Source organism: Peromyscus leucopus, chromosome 8a (genome assembly GCF_004664715.2).
Source record: "Peromyscus leucopus breed LL Stock chromosome 8a, UCI_PerLeu_2.1, whole genome shotgun sequence".
NCBI lineage: Eukaryota > Metazoa > Chordata > Mammalia > Rodentia > Cricetidae > Peromyscus > Peromyscus leucopus.
In genome coordinates this window covers 32,047,130-32,074,547 of record NC_051085.1, presented here as the reverse complement: position 1 = coordinate 32,074,547, position 27,418 = coordinate 32,047,130, and the positions used below count along the sequence as shown (strand labels likewise).

Here is a 27,418-nt window from a genome sequence, read left to right as displayed (position 1 = left end):
TGAGTAAATATGCATTTCTATTTCCATAGAATGGTTTTCGATTTTGCGTAAGAAAACCTTAGAAACGTCCTGGTTGAACAGCCACCTGATTGGCAGCTGAAATACCAGAGCTGCTTTTCCCTACCATTCCTGTAGCTTGTGGATGGGCAGGTGGCTGTCTTCTCCCTGTTTTCCATGGTTTCCTCATGTGCTGGGACCTAGTTTCTTCTGAGAACAGCAGCCACACTGGCGTAGGGCTAATACAATGACTTCATCTTGGTCACATCTTCCAAATATAGTCACATTCTTCTCTGCTGTGGGACAGGGATGGCTAGGACTTCAACATGTGATGGAAGCTGGTTGATCATAAAATGAAGTGGTTTGCAGCCAACCAGAGTACAGGGTAGAAGTAAAGACTAAAAAGAAAAAGTATACATATTTTCAGAAGTCACAGAAAAAACTCAATTTCATTTTTTCCCCTATAATTAGTATGCAGCTTCTTATGCAATCACTAGGTTCAGAGCCCTTTAGAGATTAATCTGCCATGTACTTTTTACCACAGGAATTTATTTGCCAGTGGTGTGAACCATAGCATCGAAAGGAATTGGTAAAGTGGTATGTATTAGGGAATACTCTAGTGTGGTCTTTACTGCTCTGACCCCTGTTACAGATTGAACTGTGTCTCCCAAAATAATGTTCAAGTTATAACCCCTAAATGTGACCTTATTTAAAGGTAGGGTCTTTCCAATGAAACAAGGTTAATGTGGCCAGCACTTACCTGACTGGTGTCCTTATAAGAGAAAAAGAACACACACACACACACACACACACACACACACACACACACACACACACACTGGGGAGGGAAGGGAGAATGAATATCATGTAATGACATTTGACATTATAACAGATTGGAGTAATGAATCTTTAATTCAGGGAATAAAGGATAGCTGGCAATACCAGAAGCTAAAAGAGAGGGGCTGGGGGGTGAGGGTGCAGAGCCTGCTCCAGAGCCCTCAGAACCCTCTGGACATCCGGGTGTCCGTCCTGTACTTTCAGAAGTGCAAGAGAAGAAATTCTGCTTGTGTTAATTTTCCGTGCTGGTCCTGGACACTAACATGCTTCTCTTGTTATTCCTTCATATTGGCAACCTTGTCATGCACCATTGAGTTTATTCATGCAGAGGAGAAGTCCTTGGCTTTGATAGCAACTGAGAATTTGATAAGCGAAATTCTATTTGGCACTTGCAGAAAATGTTCCACTTGGCTTCCACTTTGATATTTTTCCCTTTGAAGGACATTTAATTAGGAAGAAGTCATGGATTAATAAGCAGATACAGCCACCTCCTCCTCCTCCTTTTAACTCATCACTATGAATTAGAATGAGCATTATTCTCAACAGTGCTGTTTTTTTCCATGAGTTTTGAAATAACAATATAAAAAATGAAAACTAAAAATTAAATTAAATATATAGACTCCCTACTCAGGGCTAAAGTTGTCTAATGCTAACCTTGATCATATAGTTCTTATTGTTTATGAAACTCTTCCATATAAATGTTATTTATTCTCAGGAAATCAAGAAAATATTCTTCACTGAAATGTTATAGGGAGGACTTTTCCTCCTCAAATGTCCTAATAGTCGCAAGGTGATACGGAAATATATTTCTAAAGATGCGTTTTTATATATGGCTATTTTATTTAATTATAGGTGCATATTTTTAATTTAAAGAGTAATTATGCATTCTAAATTAAATTATCTAATGCATTAGTTCTCATACTCAGAATTTAGTTTGCTTTAACTATCATGGAAGAATCATTGATATTTAATAAAAATCTCACAAGAAAAGGACTGTTTGGCAGTTGGAGTGACTCACTTCTCTAGCAGCCCAGCGGTGGGGAGTGAGCACTCCTGGTGTGCGGCAGACACTGGCTGTTCGCCATGTGTCACTTTCTGAGTGGCATAAATAAATTAACATAGCAACAAAAGCTCCTTTACCACATTGTACCTTTATTTCCCGAATTTTAACCAAACATGTGTTTTGCTGATTTACGTAGCTTATACTTTTCTCAGCAGGCACATGGACATCATACAACCAAGAGCTAGAAAAGTACCATTGGCCAAAAGCCAACCTATAACTGTCTTTCAAAGATTTTGAATTAATTTACTGCACAGATTAAACGAGAAGAAAGGTAATTCAATATTGAACTAAAAAACTACAATTACAACCTCTCTTGTAATTGTACACTATTATCAAAATGCTTTCCAGCCTTTTTTTTTAGAAGCACATGGTCTAATGTAGCTCAGGCTGGCCTTGAAGTCCCTGATCCAAGTGATGGATTACAGGTGTGTGCCACCTCACTCCATATAAAATACTTTTCTTTGAAAGAAGCTTAAGGGTATAAGCCTTAGGAATGAAAAATTTGGTTGGGTGAAATTCAGGGCTGGAGAATGGCATTTGAGAATCTTGGCCAGCACTGTTCAGAAGAGATGGATGCAATTTATCACAGGTTATCTGGATGTAACTCTGATCCACAAGAAGATGGGTTATTGGTGTAGACAGAACAAGTCATTTTAGAACATGGATATACTTAGACCAAGTTTGAAAGTGTCAAATAAAATGAGTTACCATTTGATGAGTTTGAAACTGTAAAAGAAAAGATGATAAGTGTTGGGTAACTTCTGAGATTAGGTATCTGTAATAACCAAAACCTTGGACAAAAAGAGGAGTTACTCAGAGAGAATCATCAGATCATGTGGGGGCCTTGCAATAAATTAACATGTAAAAGCATTAGATGAACGGAGGGGCCATGTAATACAAGAGTAGGTTCATATCTTTTATTCAATAGAATAAGTCCTATAAAAATACCAAAACAAAAAGAATGAGAAAGAACCCCCTCCTTTATAAAATGCTCAGACAGTGACTGGAACAATTAGAAATTGTGTAGTTCATTACGTGTGTTCAGTGGACAGAGTGCAACCTGGGGTGCTGAGTAGACTGAGATCACATAGCTGGGCAGGGGGGATGGGCAGTGCAAGTACTGCTTCAAGTTTGGGCATTTAACACATGTAATGCAATAATTATGTGGTCCTTTTCCATCATTTTTAAATGGAAATCTGTCACCAGGAAAATACTAACTAAAACCCCAGTCACCTTTCAGAAAGTGCAAGACTGAATTTCTCATGCCCTGCTGGTAAGAAAACTGTGTTCCAAGAACTCTGGCAAAGCTGTGGTTTTATTCTCCAGGAGAGCTCCACTCTAAATATGAACGAGAGGCAGGTGCTAGTGGGACCTAAGCATCTGCTGATGTCATATACCTGTCCTTTGTCATTTAAACACACATTCATCTAAGTGAGGTGTGACTAAGTTCCCAGTTTAGTTCACCTACAAATAGGACGACAAGTCACCGTGGGCTTGACTTAATCAGGTGAATCTTTTAATGGGCCAGGAGTCTACTTAACACATAAAGCTCAGAGTCTGAGATGGATTCAGTAAAAGGACCTTGTTCTGTGTTGGTCTTGAAGATGGAGTGAGTCACATTGAAGGGCCTGAGGGAGAGCTAGGACATGTAGACTATCTTGCAACTGTAGAAGTTGAATTTTTCTAGCAACTCAACTGAGCTTGGAGAAGATTTTTTTCACACTAGTTTCGGAAAGGTATTTAGGTTGCAGCTTGGCTGCCCAATAACATGCGTTTCAGGCTTCTGGGTTTCTAATCAGAGTCTCCAGACGCAGGGTCTAGACATCTGCCCAGCAGAAACTGAAACAGTAAGTGAGTTTGAGTTCACTAAGTTGATAGTGATTTATAGCCATAAAAACTACTACAGATTTTGGAATCTGAATATGGTGTCACTTAGCAAGGGGGCTGTGCTTTGAGACATGAATCATTGTATAGTTTCATTTTGCAAGCATCTGTTGGTACTTTTCCTTGGGGAAACAAACATTTACTCAACTGGTACCACTGATAGGGCAAAACAATGATTCCTTCTAGGTTAAGCTTGCTGAGCAAATGAGTTTAGAGGGCAGGGTTACAGGAACTTGGGTGAAGGGTTTCAAGAATGTGGATGGTACCAAAACAGCTTCCTCATGGAAAAGTCCCATCCCAAGATGGATGACCAACTTCTGAAAGTTGCATGGATGGACTTCTCCCTTGAGTTGACCCCCTCCCTCTTGTCTGTTCTAGCACCACCCCAAAACACTTGCAGCTGAGGCGGAATCATGTAGAGGGTGAAGAGAGGCTGGAGGGAGGGATTATAATCTCGGGTGGGGACCATAGGACAGATCTTGTGAATCTCTGGTTTGGGGAATCACTTTGCTCTAATTTCCAGGTGGTAGCAGCCATACTGTGTGTAGAGAAAAAAATATTTCACAACAGCACTGTAGAACGTATCTAAATGAACTTAGGACTGCTGTGACATCACTAGGAAATAGAGTCTTGGGTTATATATGTGCTTGTTGACTGGCTAAACATGTGGAAGTGGTATTCGAATTCGACAGTGGGCAGATGGGGCTTAAATTTTGGGAACACGAGAGAAAAGGCTCCAGTTGCCTCCAGTAGGCTGTCTGTAGTACGCCTGTCTGTTGGTTGCCAGTGGAACTCAGGATGGAGTGAGAAACACGTTAGTGGAATCTTGAGAAAGTGCTTCCTCTTTCCACGGGGCAGAAAGAGTCAGAGAATTGTCTCCTTCATACTGAATACATGATTAGCGTGTATTTTTAATTGATATTTCCCAGGGAAATGTTGAAAGTGTGACTTGATATTTTTTCCTTGCTTCTCTATAATAAATTGCAAGTAGAGAGTGCTAAATTGAAGGAAATGTAGACAAGGAGCCAGAACTGGAGTGGAATTCTCACTTCAATGGAGGTGGTAAAGGAGAGAATACTTTTGAAAATGTAGTCTAGAGAGAAATAGCAGGTGATGACTACAGGATGTCTCAGAATCTCCCCACGGTGAAGGTAATCCTACCACTCTTACCCAGACTGAAGACCTTTGTAAAGTTTAAAATCTCATCCTTGTGTCTTAGCGAGAGCCTAGGGGGTCACTCTTGGAAGATGGTAAGATTTGTGTGCAGTAGGGTGAGACCTGGTGGTATTTATTCATTTCATTTATTAGTGAGAAAACAGCGTCAGTAAAAGCACTACTAGCTCGGACTGGAAGAGACCGGAGACCGGGGCTGCACCATGTGCTGGCGCCGCTTTCCTGCTTCTCCATCTTGGAGGATTTCTTGACTGAGTTTTACGATCCAGTGTCTGTGCTGTGAAGATCAGAGGCGTTCCCCCATTGTACTGAGTGCTCCTGTTCCCTTCTATGCTTACTGGGTTTCTTTTGTGTTTATTTTGCCTTATTTCTCTTGATATGGTTTGTTAGACTTCGGTCTGCTTAGGTGTCTGAAAACAAGCAGCATTTATTAGTTCCCTGTTTCCTTTGACCTAACGTTTCAGTGCCGGTTCTCATGGCAATGCTTTCCCTGCTAACTTACCCAACGAACAATTAATTTATTTGAATAAAAACGAACACTTCAAGGCCGTGAGCTGAATCTGTGATGAGGTGACTGAGACAGAGATTTCCTTTGAAACAGTTGCAGGAGACATGCTACAGAAAATGGAACCTTGGAGGGAAAGGAATGGTCAAGGTGTAGCTGAAGAACAGTTGGAGCTGAAATAAGCTTGTACCTAATTCGTGTACAATCGGTCAAATTTAAAAACAAGACATTAAGAGCCAGACATGGAGAGAGGAGGGGCCCAGGCGGCCCTACCCCTCACTGCTGAACTGTTCTCCGTCAATAGAGCAGGGAGAGAAGGGGTGACTGCCTTCATTTGTGTCCCCTGCCCCACTGGTGACAGTCTTAAGCCAGGGCTCACGCAGATAGCCCAAATTCATCTATAAATCAAGAGACATTGTAATCAGAAGCTTCAAAAGGTTGTTCACGATTCTAAAACTTACATGGCAAGGGAAAAAAATCTAGAATACCCGAAACTGTATAATTTTGAAAAAGAAATATAGGGTGGTGGTACTTGTTTTACTAGGAACTCCTGTGCTCTCCCCCCAAAAGTGCTAGAAATTAGAAACGGTAATTTCCAAGAGAGAACAAATGGACTAAAGCCCATAACAAGTCCAGAAGTCCATGTGTGAAGAGAGGCACACATGTTCAGTGACAGGGTAGCCTGAACTACATGTGTGAGGCGCTGACTGAAAAACAAAGCATTAGAGGTGGTTCAGTGGGTACAAGGGACTTGCCACAGAAGACTGGCGGCCTGAGTTTGATCTCCAGAACTCATGCTAGAGGAGAGAACGGATTCTGGAAAATTGTGCCCCAAACTGCACGTGTGTACCATGATACAGACATATTCACAGGTACATACCCACCACATATACACATGCACACACACAGACAAACAAATAAACAAATAATTTTTTTAAATTTAAAAAAAAAGGGGAAAAAAAAGAGCTCTCTCCCAACCTCAAATCTTTCATGTCTTGCTTATTTTGGAAACATGATTGCAAGATAGAAAACATATTCCAGTTGTTTATAAAACTTACAGGAATAGCAAATTTGGGGGAAGGAGAAACAAATAAAAACCAACTTTAAAATAGCAAGTTTGTGTAAGTGCATAAATAGGGGCTTATGTGTGTGTAGAGAGAGAGAAAGATAGACAGACAGACAGAATATGAGAATGAGAGCATTGGTATGAATTTGGTTTTGATTCAAGGCAGTATTTTAGCCTTGTGGTACATGGGACTGTATGTATTCCTGACAAGTTTTTCTGGCCTTTTGAAACTTGATTTTATAAGTGTAAGAATTTATTTTCCTATTGGATTTTTATGCCTTTTCTTCATTTTCAACTAACATAAATTTGACTTATGATAGTAGTAGTTCAGCTATCAGCTGCTGCATAAGAAAACATCCTCAAGCTGAAGAGGCAGCTATGATGAGTGTTTCCTTTGCTCATAGTTCTGGGGGTGCGGGGCAGAGTGGTTTTCTTCTGTCCACAGTCAGCTGGACAACCACAGTTAAAGATGCCTCACTGTCAGACAATCTGGCCAGCCCTTCTCAAGTGTCCTGGCTGGCTTTACCTGTCCTGCCTGACATTGTCTGTCTTATGTGGAATTCATCATGTGCTACCTGGGTTCCAAAAACATTGAAAAACAAATTAGGACCAGGGTTTGGTTCCTAGCACCACATGGGTCAGGTTGCAACTACCATGTTGTACTGGGACCACCATGTGGATGCTGTAAATCAAAGACAGGTCTTCTGAAAGAGCAGCCAGTGCTCTTAACTGGTTGCTGAGCCATCTCTCCAGCCTGAGAATATAATTTATTTTTAATAATATATAGCTAACATTCATTGAATATTTAATGTCAGGCCCTGTTTTAAGTATCTGAAATGCTTTGTCTTACTGATCATTGATGGATACTATGAAGTAGGTGTGTTTTGCTACTTAGAAAAGTTGAATAGTTTACCTAAGACTATATGCTAATAAGTGAGAGACTTGGATCTTGAACCTAGGCAGTCTAACTATTGCTCATGTCTATATGTTAACTAGAACTAGATAATTTCTCATAATTCCTAAATCCATAGATCTGTTTAAACAAAAATGTTAGGCAGTTTTTGAGTTATAAGTGACATGAATTAAAAATGTAAACTTAATATATACTGTTTAAGTTTTGATACATATTTGCACACTCTTTTGAACCATTATCACACCTAAGATACTACACTTACCCATTAATCCAAATTTCTTCCTTTTCCTTATCCCTTAAGGTTTTCAAAAAGGTGATATGGATTTCTACTGCCTTGGAAATAATAAAGTACAGGTTGATCATCCCTAATGTAAAAACCTGAAGTAGGAGGTGATCTCAAGTCTGAAACGCTAAGTACCCACATGACAATAAATGGAAAATTCACATGACAATAAATGGAAAATTCACATTGAGTATCCACATAACAATAAATTGAAAATTCTACACTTTACTTCATAGTACAGGATTAAGTCAAAATGTAGGCATACAAAAGTTGTACAAAATTACCTTCAAGCTATATATACAGGGCATATATGTGATTTCAATCAATGTTGTGTTTAGACTTAATGTCCCATTCCAGGATATCTTATTATTTATTTATTACTATTTCAAAATATGAAAATATATGAAATCTAAAACACATTTAGCCCCAAGAATGTCAGAAAAGTAATACTTAGGCTGTACTATAAAATTATTTTGCTGATTCAATAGGTATGTTTATAGTTTATTATAATAAATTCATATAAATCCTTAGAAAGAGTACATTTTATTATATAAAACATTAAAAACTTCAAATATCTAAACCTTAAGGTCTACCTGAACATTAATTCTAAAAAGAAATAAGAACATAAGCTATATTTTATTGTTTAAATATGTATTTTCATCTTGCAGAATCTCTGTAATAAAATTGTGCATTTATGGAAATAGCAAACATGGAGTGTGTTCGCTCTTGCCAGAGGCCAGGCATTACGTTGATACATAAAGTCTAGAAGTTGGTATTCTCAGTTTGTATTGTTGGTTTATTAATATTAATTGTTTGTTTGTTTCTATGGTTGAGCATTGGCTTGTATAGTTAGATCTGTGATGTACCCATAGAAAGAAAGTGAATAATGTATTCAGATATGAAACATATTCTGACTTCAAAACCATTCTTTCTTAATCATGCCATACTGTTTAGTGTAAGGCTATATGTTTAACATACAGGTTAAATTTAGCATGATTAAATATTAATCACAGTGAATAGATGAATCTGATTATTTCATTGTCATTTTGCATTTTCTAATTATAAATATAATTATTTTATATTTGCCTTTTAAAATTATATATAATTATTATGTATAATAAATATATAAATTATCTCATAAGAAACCACCTAATACAGTCAGGGAAGTGTATCAGATATTCTTCTAATTCCCTTTCTGTCTGTGTTTTCTCTTGTAGGGTTACATTTTGCCATCTGCCTTTCCAGAGTAAGTGGCTCTATGTGGGCACTGAACGAGGTAATATACACATTGTCAATGTGGAGTCCTTCACACTCTCAGGCTATGTCATTATGTGGAATAAAGCCATTGAACTGTAAGTTTGAGCAAATATTCCATATCTGAAATTATCAAGTATCAGTATCTTATAGCTTTATGTTAGTGAATCATTGTGGCATTGATGTGTCAGGTATTCCTGATATTATATGTAGATCTTTTGATTTTTTCATAAGTATTATCCTATTGTCATGACATTTAATAACTTTAAACCTTTTTATGTTCACATATATTTATAAATGTATATTATACAGTTTCATCTGTGTATAAACTGTTATATTTAATAGTTGAAATGCAGTAGTTATTCCTGTTAGGTTGAAAACATTCATTTTTTTCTTTTATCTTCTAATTCAATTTGTTTCTTTAACCTTCTAATTATTTTTCTTTTATATCTTCTAATAATCACTCAATGTAAATGTTTGTTAAAGTTAGTATATCACCAAGATTAACAAAAATCAGATTGAACTGTGTTGCCAAGAATTTGTAGTGCTAATTTCTACTTCCTAGTGTTTTTTGTATCATCTCTTTTTGTAAGTTTTAACGTACAATGTTGACAAGACTTTTTAAAAATTCATTCCACACCTTTAATCTTTTGACAGAGAAAAATTTGTGACATGTCTCAGAGAACATTTTGGTGTAGCTAGAGTAGTGTGATGAAAGCCAGTTTTTCTTTCTGTGACAAAGGTGTTGCTACCCTTCCTTGGAAGTGTAGGTTTTCAGTTTGTTCTTTGAGTTGATCATAACATCTAGTAGGTAGAGATGGTCTTAAGTCTTCACAGGCTGAAGGGGTGCAGTGTCCCCAGCCTCCAGCATTCATGAACAGGGATATACTTTTTCTAAATGCATGGGCATTGTTCCAGTAATCTTTACTTATATGCTCTCTCTTTCTCTGGTATATGTATAGGTACCATTAATTTCTGGGTTTTCAAAAAATAAAACAGAAGTTTTTTCAACTTCTAGTATGAGCTGTAGAATTGGTTGGGATATCCCAGCTGACACCTAGCATTAAATGTTGCATTATTTTAAAATATTAACTTTATAATGAAAAGAGATATAAATATTGGACTAAATTAAAATCTTTCCTATATATAAAATGCAATTATAAAGTTTATTAACTTACAGGCTTATGATTTTCATCATTTTTTCTTTTATTGGCAACTTAACTATTTTCTTCATAAATTGATTTTTTTATTGTGATGATTTGCTGTGACTTTTAATTGAGTAAAAAGCCTTATTTGTTATGTTTTGTTTTGTTTCTCAGGTCATCTAAATCTCACCCGGGTCCTGTTGTCCATATAAGTGATAATCCCATGGATGAGGGGAAGGTAGAATTTTTTCTAAACAAACATTTGTTAATTAATCCATGCTGTTTTGACTTTTAAATATGCAAACTGTCCTAGGACTGCACTGTTGCCCAAAAATTGAGATTGGACCAAGGTTTGTATAGTGAGTAATGTAATTGCTTGTTACTCATTATGAAGAACAAGGTGAAGAATTGGAATGATTCCTAAGTAAAAGGATTAAAAATCCTAAAGCATAAATAGAATTTAATAAATATGAGGTATTCATTTGTATTAGGCTGACTCAGAATATTTTCCCTGATTTTCAGATAATGTAGACAGGATTTTTGAGGTGGGGGTGGGGGGGACAGGGGCAGCATGTGACTTTTCATTTAGTTTACAGATTTTATTGTGCCTATCATATATTACATTATCTCAGAGTAGTCTCTGTAACTCAGCTTCCTTAAATTTTTCTTCATAAGTACATCTGCTTAATAATGTATATTATTAGTATATTAATCCTAACATATAAAATCCTGTTTGATTTTTTTTTTAAACTCATGCAGTCTGTATCTAGCTATGGTTGGCTTGAGTTAATTAATACATTTAAAACTCCTATTTCCTTTTCTGTGAGTTTCCGTTTTCTTACACTAATTGTCTTTCAGGTAGTTCTATTTAATAATGGCCCTTTCCTACCTGTGTGATTTTAGGATCTTAACAGGAATGAGCACCAGAAAGTGTCAGAAATCAAGGATGGAAAACTTTATCTTATAAAGGGATTTGACTCAAATATTTTCTTCTCTCAGTTAGTGAGAAAGGGCGAAGCTGTCAATTATTTACCACTGTTCTCATCCCGCCACTGAAAGACAAAAGCATCCCTGGACTGCTGGGATTTGGCTAGTGGTCATGGAACTATATGACTGGAAGGAAACTCTACATATGTTTACATACTGTACATTTAGCAAATGTACAGTAGCCTGGTTATTGCTTTGTTTTTCTTTTACACAAGATGCTTGTTTTAAAGCCAAACCTCTGGCTGGAAAGTCTGGTGAATTAATAAGGTTCCTGTCACATGGAGTTACTCACTGAGTCATTTCAACCCTTCTTTGTAATGTCTCTTCCTGTAAGGTGTGTTAGAGTTGATGGAGTCTGGCACACTCTTTTATTTCTTTTTTTATTGATTAAAATTTTTATATAATGTATTTTAATCATTTCCTCTCTCCCCAGCTCCTGTCTGCCTCCCTCACCATCAACTTCCTGCATTTCTCTCTCTCTCTCCCTCTTTCCCTCTCTGTCTCTGTTTGTCTGTCTGTCTGTCTGTCTCTCTCTCTCTCTCTCTCACACACACACACACACACACAATGAAAATCAAAACAAACAAAAAATCAGTAAGACTAACAAAAGCCAAAACAAAGTGAAACAAAAAGCCCCTCCCCAACACACACAAAATGGAGTTTGTTTTTGTGTTGTCCAGCTACTCCTGGGCATGGAACCTACCCTAGACTATGGTTGATATACTCAGTGTCACTCCATTGGAGAAAACCTTTCTTTCCCAGCAGGTATCAGCTGCAAATAGCTTCTTGGAGTTTGTGTCTATTTCCCCTCCTTGGGGCTGGTATCTTGTCTGGGATCTTATCTGGTTTGAACCTCTGCAGGTCTTGTGTGTGCTGCCACGGTCTCTGAGTTCATGTGTGCATCAGCTCAGTTGTGTCTGGAAGAGTGTTTCCTTCAAGCCCTCCACCACCCCCAGCTCTCACAGTCTTTCCGCTCCTCTTCTGCATAGATCCCTGAGCCTGAAGGGGGAAGTGTTCGATGAAGACATCCCTTCGAGGACTGAGTCCAACCTTCCTAGAGTGTCGTTCTCATCTTGATGATGTCTCGTTTAAGTGTTGGGTGTGTCTACAGTCGGATGGGGTGACTGACTTTTCCTTAGGATGCAGTCTGGCTCTCCATATCTTTCATGATAACCTCACTAGAAGGACATACTGAAGCCATAGTCACTGTTTCCCAAGCAGACTGCCTTTTGCTGCCTCCATGCTTTGGTTTCTGTCAGTCTTGTTTGCAGGGCTAGCTTACCATTGTGCTGACTTCTTCTCTACACTTTAAGGTCCAAATTAATAGTACATATAAACAATGTCTTCCTAGATAATTCTGACAGAAAATACTTTCTCTCTTACTTCCATAGCACTTCATGCAAGTGTTCCGGCATGCATGATTCACTGCCTTTGTTAGAAATGCATGTGTATCACTGTCCTCTGAACCATATAGAGCTGTATTCATCCTCAGTGCAACCACTTGTTTTATTGATTTATATTTGGTGGTAGAAGTTGATTCAGGGCCTTGCACATGCTAAGCAAGTGCTGTACCAGTACTCTCTATCTCCAGGCTTTTTATTTGTTTGTTTGTTTGTGCAGGATTTCACTAGGTAGCCTGGATCTCACAATCCTTTTATCTCAAAGCCTTCCTAAATGCTGAGATAACAAGTGTTGATCACCACGCTTGCTTATAAGAGAAAAAGTAGGACATTAGTGAGTGATTCGCAGAATTATTTATATCTTTCTAAGTTATACACCATTCTAGTAGGAACAATTCTTTTTAAAATGCGTTTTAATTTTAATATACATGTATGAGAGTTTCATACATGTATATTATACATCTTGATCACATTACTCCCTATTACTTCCCCGCTCCTCTCTCTGGACCTGTTTTTCTCCCCCACAAGTCCCCATCCTGTTCTTATGGTTTCCTGTTTTTATTTAGTTTTTTAACTACTGTTGGGTTTCATTGAGGTTCCTTCTCTGAACAGGTTGTGGTTCTTTACTGCAGCATTGACAGCTTATTTCATTTTGTCCCTCCTCCATTCCAGCTACAACGCGGGCAGGCCAGATCTAGATCAGGTGACCACAGTGTCCGGGAATTTATGAGCACAGTAGCCATGACATGTCTAGAAAGCTCTTTCATAACATTCTTTATAGCATTTTTTCCTATTCTTTGTACCCTCTTTTCCATGATGTTCCCCAGTTTTGTGTGTGTGTGTGTGTGTGTGTCTGTGTGTGTGTGTGTATGTGCATGTGTGTGTGTGCGCGTGTGTGTGCGCGTGTGTGTGTGTGTGTGTGTGTGTGTGTTTCTGTGTGTATATGTCTGTGTCTGTGTGTTTTTTTTGTGTGTGTGTCTGTGTGTATGTGTCTGTGTATATATGTGTCTCTGTGTGTCTGTGTGTGTATGTGTCTATGTGTGTATGTGTCTGTGTGTGTCATGGTAGTGGGTATTATAGGGATGTCCCTCTTAGGGCTAAACACTAAGTAGTCACTCTCCGCACTTTGACCAGTTAGAACTCTCCGCATTAACTGCTATCCACGGCAAAATGAAACTTCCTCGTAAGAATAAATCCTGTGGAGACTTTGCAAGGACTTACACAACTTAGGTTCTCATTTTCCTTGTCCTGCATCTGTAGAGAAGATCTAAGAAGCTTGTGATCATTCAACCCTAACCTATTGGGCATATTTCTAATTTCATTAGGATGTTGTGGCTAGATAAAAGAGGCTAAAAGTTTGCTGTGACCTTCTTAGGTTATTAAAAATGTGAACAGGCAAAGCTAATTCCTTAAAGTTACAAGTCTCTGAAGTGGTGCTTTCACACTTAGAGCTCTTTACCTACATCTTGAGCTGCTAACATAGTCGATCAGTTTGTAAAGTTTTCTTTTCTTTATTTCTGAATGTTCTTTCTTTCTCTATGGGACATTGCCATATCATGTATATAAGATATCTAGAGGGAAAGGAGGCTGTTGCAAAGTCTTTGCAGGAGTATGTATTTCATCCCTGATAGCTCACTTTCTCTTCTTTAAGTCCAGGACCTCAGCCCATGGAGAGTGCTGTCTACATTTAGGAAGCTTCTTCCTACTTTAGTTAACATAATCACACTAACCCCTCACAGTATGCCCAAAGGCATGTCTCCTTGATGAGTCTAGATCCTAGCAAAATAACAAACAGTCAGTGTCAACAACTGTCACACTGGGCCAGGGGTGTGGGCCAACAGATGGACAGTCCACAGTTTATGAGGCAAGAACCTATCAGACTCCATGGCATGTGTTAAAGATATAACAGTGAACAAGATAGTTTCAGTCCTTATCCAATGAACCAGTATTGTAGTCTGCAAGAGAGTTCAAATGAGATGCTATATTAAAAAGTAACCCTTCAGACCATAAAAGGATGGAGTATTACTAGAGCATGTTGGAAAGGCATTGATACAATATTTGGTCTTTCAAGGAAGTCTTCCCCAAAGAAGCAGTTACTAAGCGCACGTCTGAAGAATAAGGGGACTAATCAGGGGATTCCATTTAAATGGCACCCCACCCCTCACCCCAGCCAGGAAGACAACCTGTACAAAAGCTTAAATATGGGAGTGCACATGCATGGAGAAATAAACTCCAGAATCAGCAAATGGAGTGTGTTGGGCAGGAGAGGTATGAGGGGTGATTTTGGAGGAATAAGTAGAAATCGGACAGTGATAAATATTATATTGTGTAATGGAGTTTTGATTCTATCATGAAAAGAAGAGCGAGGCTGACCAATTTAAGTAGAAGCATACATTTCCCTTTCAGTTTTAGATTTCCTAACCAGTCCTCCAATTACAGTGTGAATTGGTCACAACAGAGATCTTTGTGTATTTTTCCAGGAGGGAAGTATTAGAGAGGAAGGGATATAAATTAGATGCAGAACATGAAATTAAATTGAGTTGATATTTTTGTTGTTGTTGTTGTTGAAGGTGAGACTAGCATTCATGATGACTGCCAGGTCTTTGACAGACAGCTGATTAGCTGTGGTGATCAGGACGCACAGTAGAGAGAGCCAGCAGGCTCCAGAGGGTGTACATAGTCTTGAACATACTTTCTGGTTTAGTATTGGGAAGTAGTGTGGTTATTGGAACTGTGAGCTTGAATTTTATGAAGGAAGGGGATGATTATTTGAAATTAATCAGTGTGTACATTGAGTGAAATTCCTTGGTGATATATAGATCTTTGAAAGTATGAAATATCTAGCCAGGTGGTGGTGGTGCACACATTTAATCCCAGCACAGGCAGAGACAGGTGGATCTCTGTGAGTTCAAGGCCAGCCTGGGCTACAGAGTGAGTTCCAGGAAAGGCTTAAAGCTACACAGAGAAACTCTGTCTTGAAACACACACACACACACACACACACACACACACACACAAAATAATGTTGAAATATCGCAAACACATACAAATACACAATTTTATTAGTAATTTTTAGAAATGTATTAGGATGTAGACTCATGACTTCAAGAAGTCCACTTCCTCCATTCAGTATCAGTTGTATTTTGGGTCGCTAATGACGAAGAGCATGTAAACCTGCCCTGCCATGTTGTCATGTGTCGTCTGTGTGATTAGTAACACCCAGTGCAGGTGTTTAATTATATTAAAGTTTTATGCGTGAAGGATATGAACGATGATTAGCTTTATTGTCCAAAATAAGTATTTTGCAGCGTAAAGAAGTCATTCCTCAGTAAGGTGGCCTTTCCTTTCTGCAGCTTTTGATTGGCTTTGAATCTGGAACAGTTGTCTTATGGGACCTCAAGTCAAAGAAGGCAGACTACAGATACACATACGACGAGGTAACAGCAATGTTTATCCTCATTACAGATCTTACCATTGCTATAATCCACAATAGCTTCTCTAAGAATTGAATTTTCACTTTTAGCTTCGATTTGATGTTAGGTTAGCTGCAAAGTTTTTCTAATTGCATTAAAACACAAAGTTTCTTCTGTTAGTCATATGTTCAGATCACCTTCCTTTCTGGGGAGTTAGAGCACACAGTATATTGTTGGTGCCAGTGAACCTTCTGAGTCATGGAGTTCTCTCTGAGAAACGATGCCATTACATCCACAGCTCATGTTGTAGCTGAAGATCCTCACAAGCTCCTTCCACAGAACAATCTGGTACTTTCAGGGACTATTGTCTTCTCTACTGTTTCTCCTTGATTAGATTCAGGTTGCAGTGCTCAGCAGTCATATCCCACACAATACATGTGTTTTCTCTTACTTATTAAAAATTATTTTAAGCCGAGCGGTGTTGGAGCACCCTTTAATCCCAGCACTCGGGAGGCAGAGCCAGGTGGATCTCTGTGAGTTCGAGGCCAGCCTGGTTTACAGAGTGAGTTCCAGGAAAGGCGCAAAGCTACACAGAGAAACCCTGTCTCAGAAAAAAAAAAAAAAAAAAAAAAAAAATATATATATATATATATATATATATATATATATATATATATATTACATTTCATTTCATGGAAATAATTTCACTCTAGTATATATAAAGGTAAGGCTTATATTAAGATTGAGGTTTTATAATGACTTAAGTATATATTTTGGAGCAATTTATCTAGCTACTCTATTTCAAAATTTGGTAGAAATACTTCGAGTCAGAAATGTTGTATTAAATATTGGCATATACTTTCTGTGCTCATCATCATGTAAATGTTTTCATCCAGCCTGTATTAAAATACTATATAATTTTAGCTCAGATTTATAAGCACACAAAGACTCCAAATAAGCAGATGTTGAATTAATTGAAAGTGTTGACTGTGTGTGTATAATAGAACTTTTTCTTGAGTTTCAGTTGAATGCATTCTTGCTGTGCTATGCAATTCCATAGTTCAGCAGGGCACCTTTAAAGTCATTAACCATTAAGAATGAAAAGTGCATCGCCATGACTCGGAAATAAGACATTCAGAGCAAACCCTGGGAACTGATTTTCTGAAAATAAGAATTTAAAGAGAAAATTCATAATTTAGAGGGGAAAAGTGGAGGACGAACACATGTCAGTCACATAAAATTCTTTCTGGATGGCAGATTAGAAGTATAATATTCCAATCAAAAAGGATCTTCTCGTGGGTCTGAAGAGATGGCATAGCCGCTAAGGGTCTTCTTGGGTGACTGGAGAGATGGCTAAGAGCACTGGGCTCTTCTCAGAGGACCCAGGTTTCATTATTGGTATCCACATGGTGCCTCACAACTGTCTGTAACTCCCATTTCCAGAAGATCCAGTGTCCTCTTCTGGCCTCTGTTTGATTACGCTAGGAACACGCACAGTTTACAGGCGTACATTCAGGCAAAACATTGACATACATGAAATAAAATACTGAGAATGAGAAGAGGGTGGTCTCCTCAGATTAAAAGTCACCTCCATAATTATTCTGAGGTATTGAAATTATGCTGTGATGTTCATCCTGAGGATTTTTCATTGATCTTAATCCTAAACATATATTTTTAATTTTAGAATAGATTTTAGCTCATTAAAACAAATTTTAGTATTTCAAGGTGGCTAATTTCTTCCATCTGACATTGTTTGTAACTTGGTAGTTTGTGTTTGGATAGGGTTTATTCTGATCAGCTCTAAGGGCATTCTTTTCCTGAACTTGTCAGAAAATAGTGCATATATCATTGTCATAGCTTCCTAATGCACACTTAAGAAATACAATGATTAGGAGGAATTAAACAGTTTCACTATAAAATGTCTTATTTGTATTGTAAGAGGACTAAGTTATTTTGAGAATGTAGTTAATGTTTTGACTAGCTAGGAAACTATAAAAATTTATTAATATCAATTACCAAACCATTTATCACTAATGTGATACTAGAATTCTTCACCCTTCTGTAGGCTATTCACTCTGTGGCATGGCATCATGAAGGAAAACAATTTATTTGCAGTCATTCTGATGGTACTTTGACCATATGGAATGTGAGGTCCCCTGCTAAACCTGTACAGACCATCACTCCTCATGGTAAGGATGCCTCCCTTTTAGAGACTACCCAAACTGAAATGGACTGTTGTATGGTTTGCGGGGATGGCGGGGGGGGGGGGGAACTACATAGGAGGAGAAGCTTTGTTTTAATGAGTGAAGAATATGATCTTTTCATGGAATGAATATTGTATTATCTCTGAATATCATTTCTTCATTTGTCCAAAAGGCAGATGATGTTGTTAATTGTAAGAGACTTTAAACTTTGGTCATCTTAAAATTGTCACAGGCTGTTGATGTATATGTGACAATGTAGTTGAATCATCAAGGCCTCAACTGCAGGCAATTTTATACATGTAAGAATGGTGTATAAGTGCTGAAGGTCATCCAGAGTTTGTTGATCCCACGGGACTCAGCAAGCACATAGGCATCCCCCTGCAGTGTTTGTTACATCAAAAGAATGTCATACAGATCAGTTTCCACAGTGTTTATAGTCTCTTGGCAGAAAAGTCACTAGCCGAACTTACTGCTACACAGCAAGGCAAATAACAATTGATTTATGGTTTTTCTTCAAAGTTAGAAGGCGAACAACAGAAATAAAGTTCATTATTTTCTTGTGGTACATGTGAGGAAATCGAATAGTTTTCTTTACACAGTATAGCAGTCTAAATGTAGATGGCACTCGTTTTATTACATGTTTAATTTTATTTCTATAGAACATTTTCTATATAACTTAATTTTATTATGTCTTCCAGTCCCTGCTTAGCTTGCCACTGGCAGTGGTAACTGACCAACACTAAATTTCTGTTACCAGCTGAATTCTGCAGCAGACCCGAGTCCACTTCAGCACATTACAATGCAAAAAAATGTCTTGTGTACCAAACAAGATACCATTTATTCTATATATAGCATATTTGTGGTACTTAATTTTCAGAATATCAACCACTCATTCTGATAGAATATAATTTAGTTTTTTCTTTTCTCATACTACATTTTCTTCCTTTAAATTTTTAGACTAACAATTGTTAAATTATCTTAAACATACTTTACTTTTAAATTTTTGTGTATTATTAGTTTTAGTCAGTTTTGATTAGTTATATTAGGTAACCACCTGCACTGTATACATAGTGCATTAGCATAGTGGTTAGTGCTACCATGTCTCATGTTAAAGTACACATTAATATGTTCTGTTTCATTGTTGAGCTGCTGTAGACTGAACCCAGGTATGGTTCAACGCTTGCATGGTAGACAAGCATTCTCCCAACTGAGCTATGTTTCCAGCCCTGAAGTTAATACATTCTTGAAAGATGTATTCAGAAGACATAATAAGACATCAGCATAATGTGGGATTTTCAAGCAGAAAGTCTATGACCTTTGGGAAGCCAGTTAGCATTTCTGAATCTCATTATCATCTATAACTAGAAATGATAATGAAACTTAATCCACTTTCCTCATGCTGTTCTGAGAATTGAATTTATTTATTCAACAAATATTTATTGGCTCTACAATATGATCATAAACTATATAACTGAGAGTACCTGGACATTATGATGTGTGATGTGCATGTGTGATTCTACTAAATAGAGATTTTGGAATTGTATTTACTCTGTGGGATAGATTAGTGTTCCCACAAAATATATTTCTGTTTTCTGCACGCACCTGTTTGTTTGTTTGTTGTAGGTGGTGTGTTTTTTGATACAAGAAGTATAACATAGTTTAAAAAGTTTGGGGCTTACTGTTAATTCAGTTGAAATTTTTCTCAATGGCATGACACAGCATGATTTTTGATTGTCTAAACAGTGAAAGTATTTCTTTTTGTTGTAGTTCTTATGAATATCAAAAACCATTTCCCTGGCAATCTAACCACCTTGTGTCTTTTTCCAACTTTGATATACATGAGAAGCTTTGTAAAGGGGCTGGAGAGGTGGCTCAGTGGATAAAGCATTTATGTGTCTTGCAAGTGTGAGGACCAAAGTTCAGATCTCTAAAACCCTTATAAAAGGCCAAGTTCATAATGACAGCCTACAATGCAGCATTCTCCAGACAGAGGCAGGGGATTCCTGGAACTACATAGCCAGCTAAACCAGCAGGAATCATCACGTGGAGAGCCATTAAAGAAGACATTAACTTTGAGACTCCATGTATATGTATACATACATGAACACAAGTACCCATGCATATATGAACATGAATGCATACATACATATATACAATGCATACACACATGCCTTCTGAATATAATTTATATTCTCTGGGACTTAGTTTTATCAGTTATAAAGTTGCAGAAATGAATGAGATGAGTTATCAAGCATTTATCAATGTGTGGAAACTGAGCAGAATTTTACTTCACAAATTTACTTTAACAGTAAATGTAAAATCTTTTGTCTGCAGACAAGGCTTTGTGTGGTGAACTAGGCTAAGTTCTACTACTACTTTTTGGTCTGCCTTACTGCTGTGACTAAAGGGCTTGTATTTAAGAGAGATTGTTTGATTGTCATGCCATGGCTATTCCTATCCTGAAACCATCGTCTTGCTTACGTGATTTGCTGGGTCAGGGAGCCCAACTAGGTCTGCACTGTGGCCCTGGGCTGGAGTGGTGTATCATTAGACAAGAATTTTTGTGATTGTCAGTTTCACGAGAGTTAGTTGACTCCCTAAGGAAATGGAGGTGCTAGGTAGTCACAATCAATAGATGTCTTCAGTGGGAAATGACCTTTTAATTTTCTAGATGTTTTACATTTCTTGAGCATATTCATCAATTCAATCAACAATTTTATCTGTAGTACATGAAGGGGAGTTTTTATCTGATTAAGAGTCACTGAATTAAAGTTATATTGAAGTTCACATGCCTGAGAGTCAGTATTATATATTAAGAATGAAGCGTACTAAGAGTTCTATTTATCTACATTTAATTCACCATAAGCCTAAAAATTAAAACCATACCTGTTGATTATATAAAGCTTCCTCAAATTTTTATATTTGAAAGGACTTTGTAGACTCCTGAACATGCCCAAATAAGACTTACTTAAATTCAAAGAACCAAAAAGGCAGAAGGATGAATACATGGAGGAATTTCGAAGCTTTCTGTATGCCAGCTCCCAAGGGCAGGGTTGTGCTAAGTTTCTGGCTGCAGCCATCACAACTGGCTTCTGGAGCTCAAAGAGAATCTCTAGGGAATTCTCCTGGAGTGAGTGAGTCACTGGTCAGTGCTTGGGGCATACCCTGGGGAATTGGACTTTCAATAATGCATCATAAATTGTATTCTTCTTGTCTTGCTAAGAATCAGGGCCCAGATAACATAACCCTGTTAGCCTCCTGCTTCAAATGAGCTTCATTTCTACACCAAGTAAGCATAGTAAATTCTCCCAGCCTATTATTTCAAAATAACATTATTAGCATTGGCAATGTCTTTTTCTAGTGGTCAATTTTTTTTAGAAAGTTGCTTTCTAATTGGAATATAATTTTAGCCACCTAGATAACTTAAAGTTTACTAATAGCAGTATCAAATCTGTAAAATAAATCAGACAAAACTAATTTAATATTGTATTTTATCTAACATTAAGTATGCAAAAATGCTATTTCATCATGTGACTACATATACAAAATTGAGATATTTCTTATTCTTTTCAGTATGCAAAAATAATTTGTTGTGTAACCAAACACACAGAAGTGAGATATTTCAAATTTTTGAAGTCTAGTATTTTAGATTCCCAACACATCTGACCATGGACTGACCACATTTTAAGTGCCCACTAGCCACATGCAATTGGTAGCAAACTTAGGGGCCTTGCTCTAGATTGAGGGTCTATGTGTAGTACAACAATTTCAGTTCATTCTGTTTAGCAAAATTAACAATTATAGTCTATTTTTTGTCAGATTCTCTTTTTTTAATGAGCCTTTACTCAACAGATGTATATTGAGGACCTCCAGTCTCTTGTGGATGAATTACTAGAAATGTATCAGCCTTGTTAAGCTCACAGTCAAGTACTTTAAGTGATTTGTAAATTGATAACTGCAAACATTTTAATAGTTGTTGATAACAGCATACGTAATGCTACATGGCTGTGTCTGGGACTGAAGATAAATAGGAATAGTTAACAAATTCGGGATACTTAAGCTGGACCTTGAAGAAGAGGGGTATTATGAAGTACAAAAGACTAGTGAAAGATTCTTTTAGTGAGAACATATAAAGGAACAAAAGCATAAAAAGCAGGGCATTATTGAAAATCAGTACTAGTCTATCATGAGTAAAGTCTTGACAAGTAGCAGGAATGAAAACAGAGCCATGTGTGATGAAGGATTGTAACACGAATCTTAAAAGGTCTTATTGATATTTAAAAAAAAGCAAACAAACAAACAAAAAAAAAACAAAAAAAAAATGGAGCCAGGTATTGGGGTGAACACTGAAAGATCAGAGAGCAAGCCAGCCACATTCTTACCGCTGCAAAATCCTCATTCTCAAGAGCCTGAGTTCCTGTTTCCTCACGCCTTATATACCTTTCTGTGTCCTGCCATATTACTTCTTGGAATTAAAGCCGTGTGTGCTTGCCAAGCAAAGGCATGAGATCTCAAGTGCCTAAAGGCGTGTGTGCCACCATGCCTGGCTCTGTTCTCAGTGTGGCCTTGAACTCACAAAGATCCAGATGGATCTCAGTCTCCCAAGTGATAGGATTAAGGGTGTGTGCCACCACTGCCTGACATCTATGTCTAATCTAGTGGCTGGCTCTGCCCTCCAATCCCCAAGCAAGTTTATTAGGGTACACAATATATCACCACAAAGGATATATATCAGAGTACAATAAAAAAAAAAAATTTGAACCTCATGTCCAAAACTTTTCAGTGGTACACATAAAATTGACATCTTAAAAACATGACTTTAGTGGTAATATATCAGGTCAATCTGACAGGGCTACTGGTTAGTTAGCTATTATATTAAGAGTAAATAAAGATAGTTTCAGTATTGGAAAGGAAAATAGATATGCATGATGAAATTCTGGAATAAAAAGTCAGTAGGTCTTAGACCAACTCATTGTACCTGGGTGACCAAAGAAGTTAAAGAAACTAATATTCTGAAAGACAAGGCAGAAAGAAGATGTGGAGTGGGATTGTTGTAATTTATTAAGTTGTGTTTTATAACTAATCAGATATTTTCAGTGGTTTGTCAAGGCAGTTTACAGAGTTTAAAGAACTAGCCTGTGTTTTTACTCAAGTAAAATAATACTTAGTTGTGAAATCTAGTGAGTCAGTGATTTATTGTATATTTATATACACTTTAATTTTATAAGCACTTTAATTTATATTCAGTTAATAAAATCAGAGCAAGGGCCTTTTTAAATTTGCTTTAGGAATTGGTTACTTTAGAATTAGAGATAAATACTAGCCTGAGCCAATGCCATCATTTAAACTGCTCAAGTTGGGAAAACAGAATGTGCATGAAGATTGATTAACCCAAGGAGAAAAACTTAACTCACAAATGAATAAAAATAGAAGTTGTAAGACTGAATGCTAAAATACAGTCTAAGCAATTTCAAAAGACAATTGAGCAAGAAAAGGAGATAAAAGAGTCTTGTCCCTAGCCAATTTTTATAGGAGATGTACAAACCTAGTCTCAGAAAAGCTCAGTAAATTTACTAATGGCCTCTGAATACTGGCAGCTGTGTGGGCCTGGAAAGTCCACTCAGCAGCTCCCAATCCCATGACTCCAGTTCAGGGGATCTGACAGCCTCACGGGCCTCTTCTGCCGTGGTGTGCAGTTCTGACCTGGTACGTCTGCCCTTAGAATCAGTCCTTTCATGTCTGCCCAGTAAACGTTTAGAAATGCAGTGTCTATATCTGAAAAATAAAGTTTCCTTTATTTCTATTTCTAACAAATATTCTCAAACTGTTTTCCAGAAAGGTTATCCTTCATAAGTGAACAGAGAAGCCATCTGAGTCTGGGCTTTTTTTTTTTTTTTTTTTTTAATGGGGATTTTACTTACATATTTATTTCTAGAGGTTCTGGGGTTTGAACCCAGAATGTTGCACTTACAGTACAAGTGCTCTGTCTCTGAGCTAAACACCAAGTCCTGGTTTCTGAGTTTTAATTTATAGATCTCTTCATTTGTTCTAGACTTTATTTAGATTGTCTGTTTCCTCTTCAGTCAGTTTCAGTATTTGGCTTCCTAGGACTTTTACATTTTTTCCCCTTGGGTATCTCATTTGTTGGCACATAATTCCATAGACTGTTTTAGAGATTTTTATTTTTAATTATGTATATATGTTTGTGTCTGTGTGTGGATTTGTGCACATGAGTGAAGTTCAGGCAGAGGTCAGACAGAGTCCCCTGGGGCTGGAGTTGAGTGCTGGGACCTGAATTCAGATCCTCTGAGAGAACAGTGTACTCTTAACCACTGAACCATCTTTCCAGCCCGCTTGTTCTGTAATTCTGTCTCTGACTCTCTGGTTTGATTGTTCCTCTTCTCTTAGAGGGGCTAAAGGTCAGTTTTAGTGTTTTACCTCAAAGTATTATCTGAATTTCTTTAATTCTGGTTATTTAGTAATATGTTGTTTAATTTTCCCATATTTGTAGTATCTCCATTATTTTTTTTCCTGCTGCTAATTTTTAACTTCATTCTTTTTTGGTTGGAGACTTACCTTGTATGAATTTATCTTTTAAATACTATTAAGATTTATATTATAGCCTAATGAGGTCTGCTTTGGACATGTTTCTCATTTTTAAATGTTTGGAAATACTTTAGGAGAATGTGTATTCTAATGGTTAGGTGGTGTGCTTTGTTCATGTCTCTTAATCTAATTAAAGTTGGAAGCTTCAGTGCCTTGTAGGTCTTCCATTTACTTATCCTGTATCCTCTAGAAACTGAGGCATTAAAGTCCTTATTGTTATTACTAAATATTATTGTTAGACTGTCAGTTTTTACCTTCTTTGGTTCAGTTTTTTTTTTTCATCTATTTTGGTACCCTTTAGTAAATATGTATTATTTGTATGTCTTCCTGAAGAGGAGTTGGCCCTTAGCATGACATTCTATTAGACTGCTGGTGAAAGGTCATAGGTCATAGACTTTCTGGAAAACCATTTTATTCATGTGTCCTTTACCTAGGAAGTAATCCCAAAGAAAAATTCAGGACTCGTTCATTAAACATATACTGGATATCCAATATATGCCAGACACTGACTGCAGAAATATAGAACACACACACACACACACACACACACACACACACACTGAACAACAAGCAAAGGGAGGAGCAAACCTAAGGTACAGAGTGTGGTAATGGTTCTGGCACGAAGCTCGAGCTGTAACATAGAGTGTGTTGGGTGGGAGTTTCCAAGGGTCCTCAAGATCATCCCCAATTTCCATGACTTGTCAGAAGAAAGGTAATGATACTGGGAGTAATCTTTCTTTTTTCAAAAGAGGAGGATGGGTGTTTTCTTTTTCTGTTTCTTTCATGAACCTCTAAACTTAGATAATGAATAACAATAGTTTTTAAATGAAAGGTATTTATACCTATCGCCTGGTTTATACTGATTTTGTCATAATAGATATATGGAATTTTCTTTAGAAGAAATGTCAATGAATTTATTAACAATTTAATTTTGCAGCCCGTGGTACTTGGGTGAAAATGTGATAGAGATTTATTTTTTTCAAATTGTGCTATTTTAAGATGTTTATTCACTAGGCACGTTGAAATTCTATGTTGTTTATCTAGTAGCCACAGTTAACATTTGGAAAGACTGCCATTTTCTTAGGATTTAATCACATAAACATTAGGTTATTCAATTTATTTGCCTTTTTGACAATATTCCACACAGTAATTTGACTTCATTATAAAAAATGTTATTTTATACTAAATACTTCTTTCAAAATTATTTTAAAACATTCATTGGTGAGTTTCATTATATTTCATTTTCATCTTTTTAACTATGTATATATGAAGTTAAGAGTTATTTGTCTAAAAGGGGGTTTTATTATATTTCATTTTCACTTTATAAATTTTCAATGTAAGAACTTAGAGTAATGTAGAATTTAATGCAGGAAAATATATTTTAGGAAAACAATTAAAGGATGGGAAGAAACCAGAGCCATGCAAGCCTATCCTCAAGGTGGAGTTCAAAACGACTAGATCTGGGTAAGATTCCTTCATCGTTGTGTTCATTGTTACAGGTGATGCAAATAGCATTGGAACCTGTATAGTGAATTTTGAAGCCCTACTTTAGACTAGGCTACCCTGTCTTAAGTTTTCTGCTTTCATAATTTAATAAAATACATAGTTAGGATAAATTACCTGAGGCTCTTGCTTTTACAGTTGATTTCTACATCTTGGAAAGTAAATTATTTTTCATCCCAACATAATTAATATCTTCTGTTGATCCTTGGAAACAGTAATATTTATTTGCTAATGTAAAAAGTGTGGAAAAGGTGATGGAGGGGAATAATTAAAATATAATCTACCCTATATGTTTTAACTAAGAGTCATATATTCAGAAATTAAATTTCATAATATTTGGCAGTTACAGAAATGAATGCCACTTACTACTTTAAAAAGGTTGTCAATTATACTACAATACTGATACTCATATGAAATAGTTATAAGAATTAGATGGTTCCCACAATCAAAATGTCTTAATTTTATGTATCAAAAGCTGTACTGAAAGTATAAATCTAATATATATTATATATTTATATATATATATATATTTAAAGTATTTCTTTGAAAATTCTGCATCTTTTTAATTTCTGTTGTAAGAGTTTTTAAAAACTTCCTGTTCTTTACTAACGAGTAAGACTATGTAGTGTAATGCAGGGTTCTCAAAGTGCATCAGGAAACTGTGCATTGAGGTCCAGAAATCAGTTTTGATTCAATCTACAGGAAATTCTAATGCTGCTGATCTATTTACACATTTCAGTTTATAAACATGGTGTGAGAACTGCCCTCTTTCCCTTTTTAACCTGTCCTCCTGACTCGGCTTTGCTCTGTCCCCTTGTGAGAAAAGGCCCTGGACATATTTTGGACAAAAAAAAATAAAAAAAAAAAAAATTGGTCTTATTTATTTCTTCATCATTCTTAGCCTTCCTGTGAGATCTGGTGGGAATACACTGTTAGAGTTGATTCAGAAACAGATAATAAGTTGAATGAATTCCAGGAAGAAGAACATCTGTTTAGTTGACCTTGGAAGCCCTCACTATATAATCCTTGGTACAGAGTTATTTGATTTCTTTTTGCTTAGATATTCTCATTTTTACATAATGTACTATAGGTGACTATGATGAATTTAGTGAGATGTTCATGTATGTGCATTAAACTTTTTGTGTTAGGAAACCCTCAGCCACTAATTAATTATTATTTGTCACA

The 27,418-nt window shown here is 36.8% G+C and overlaps 1 protein-coding gene across 4 annotated transcripts in view; it reads left to right on the top strand.

The window, feature by feature from the left end:
- The window catches only part of Stxbp5 (syntaxin binding protein 5), a 136,034-nt gene that overhangs the window by 37,081 nt on the left and 71,535 nt on the right, over window positions 1-27,418 (top strand). For all 4 annotated transcript variants that reach the window (XM_028861099.2, XM_028861092.2, XM_028861104.2 and 1 more), the window contains exons 5-9: window positions 8,939-9,073; window positions 10,295-10,358; window positions 15,861-15,944; window positions 17,986-18,109; window positions 26,116-26,194. In XM_028861099.2, coding sequence (XP_028716932.1) covers window positions 8,939-9,073; window positions 10,295-10,358; window positions 15,861-15,944; window positions 17,986-18,109; window positions 26,116-26,194 — 486 coding nt within the window. The remainder of the gene's footprint in view (window positions 1-8,938; window positions 9,074-10,294; window positions 10,359-15,860; window positions 15,945-17,985; window positions 18,110-26,115; window positions 26,195-27,418) is intronic.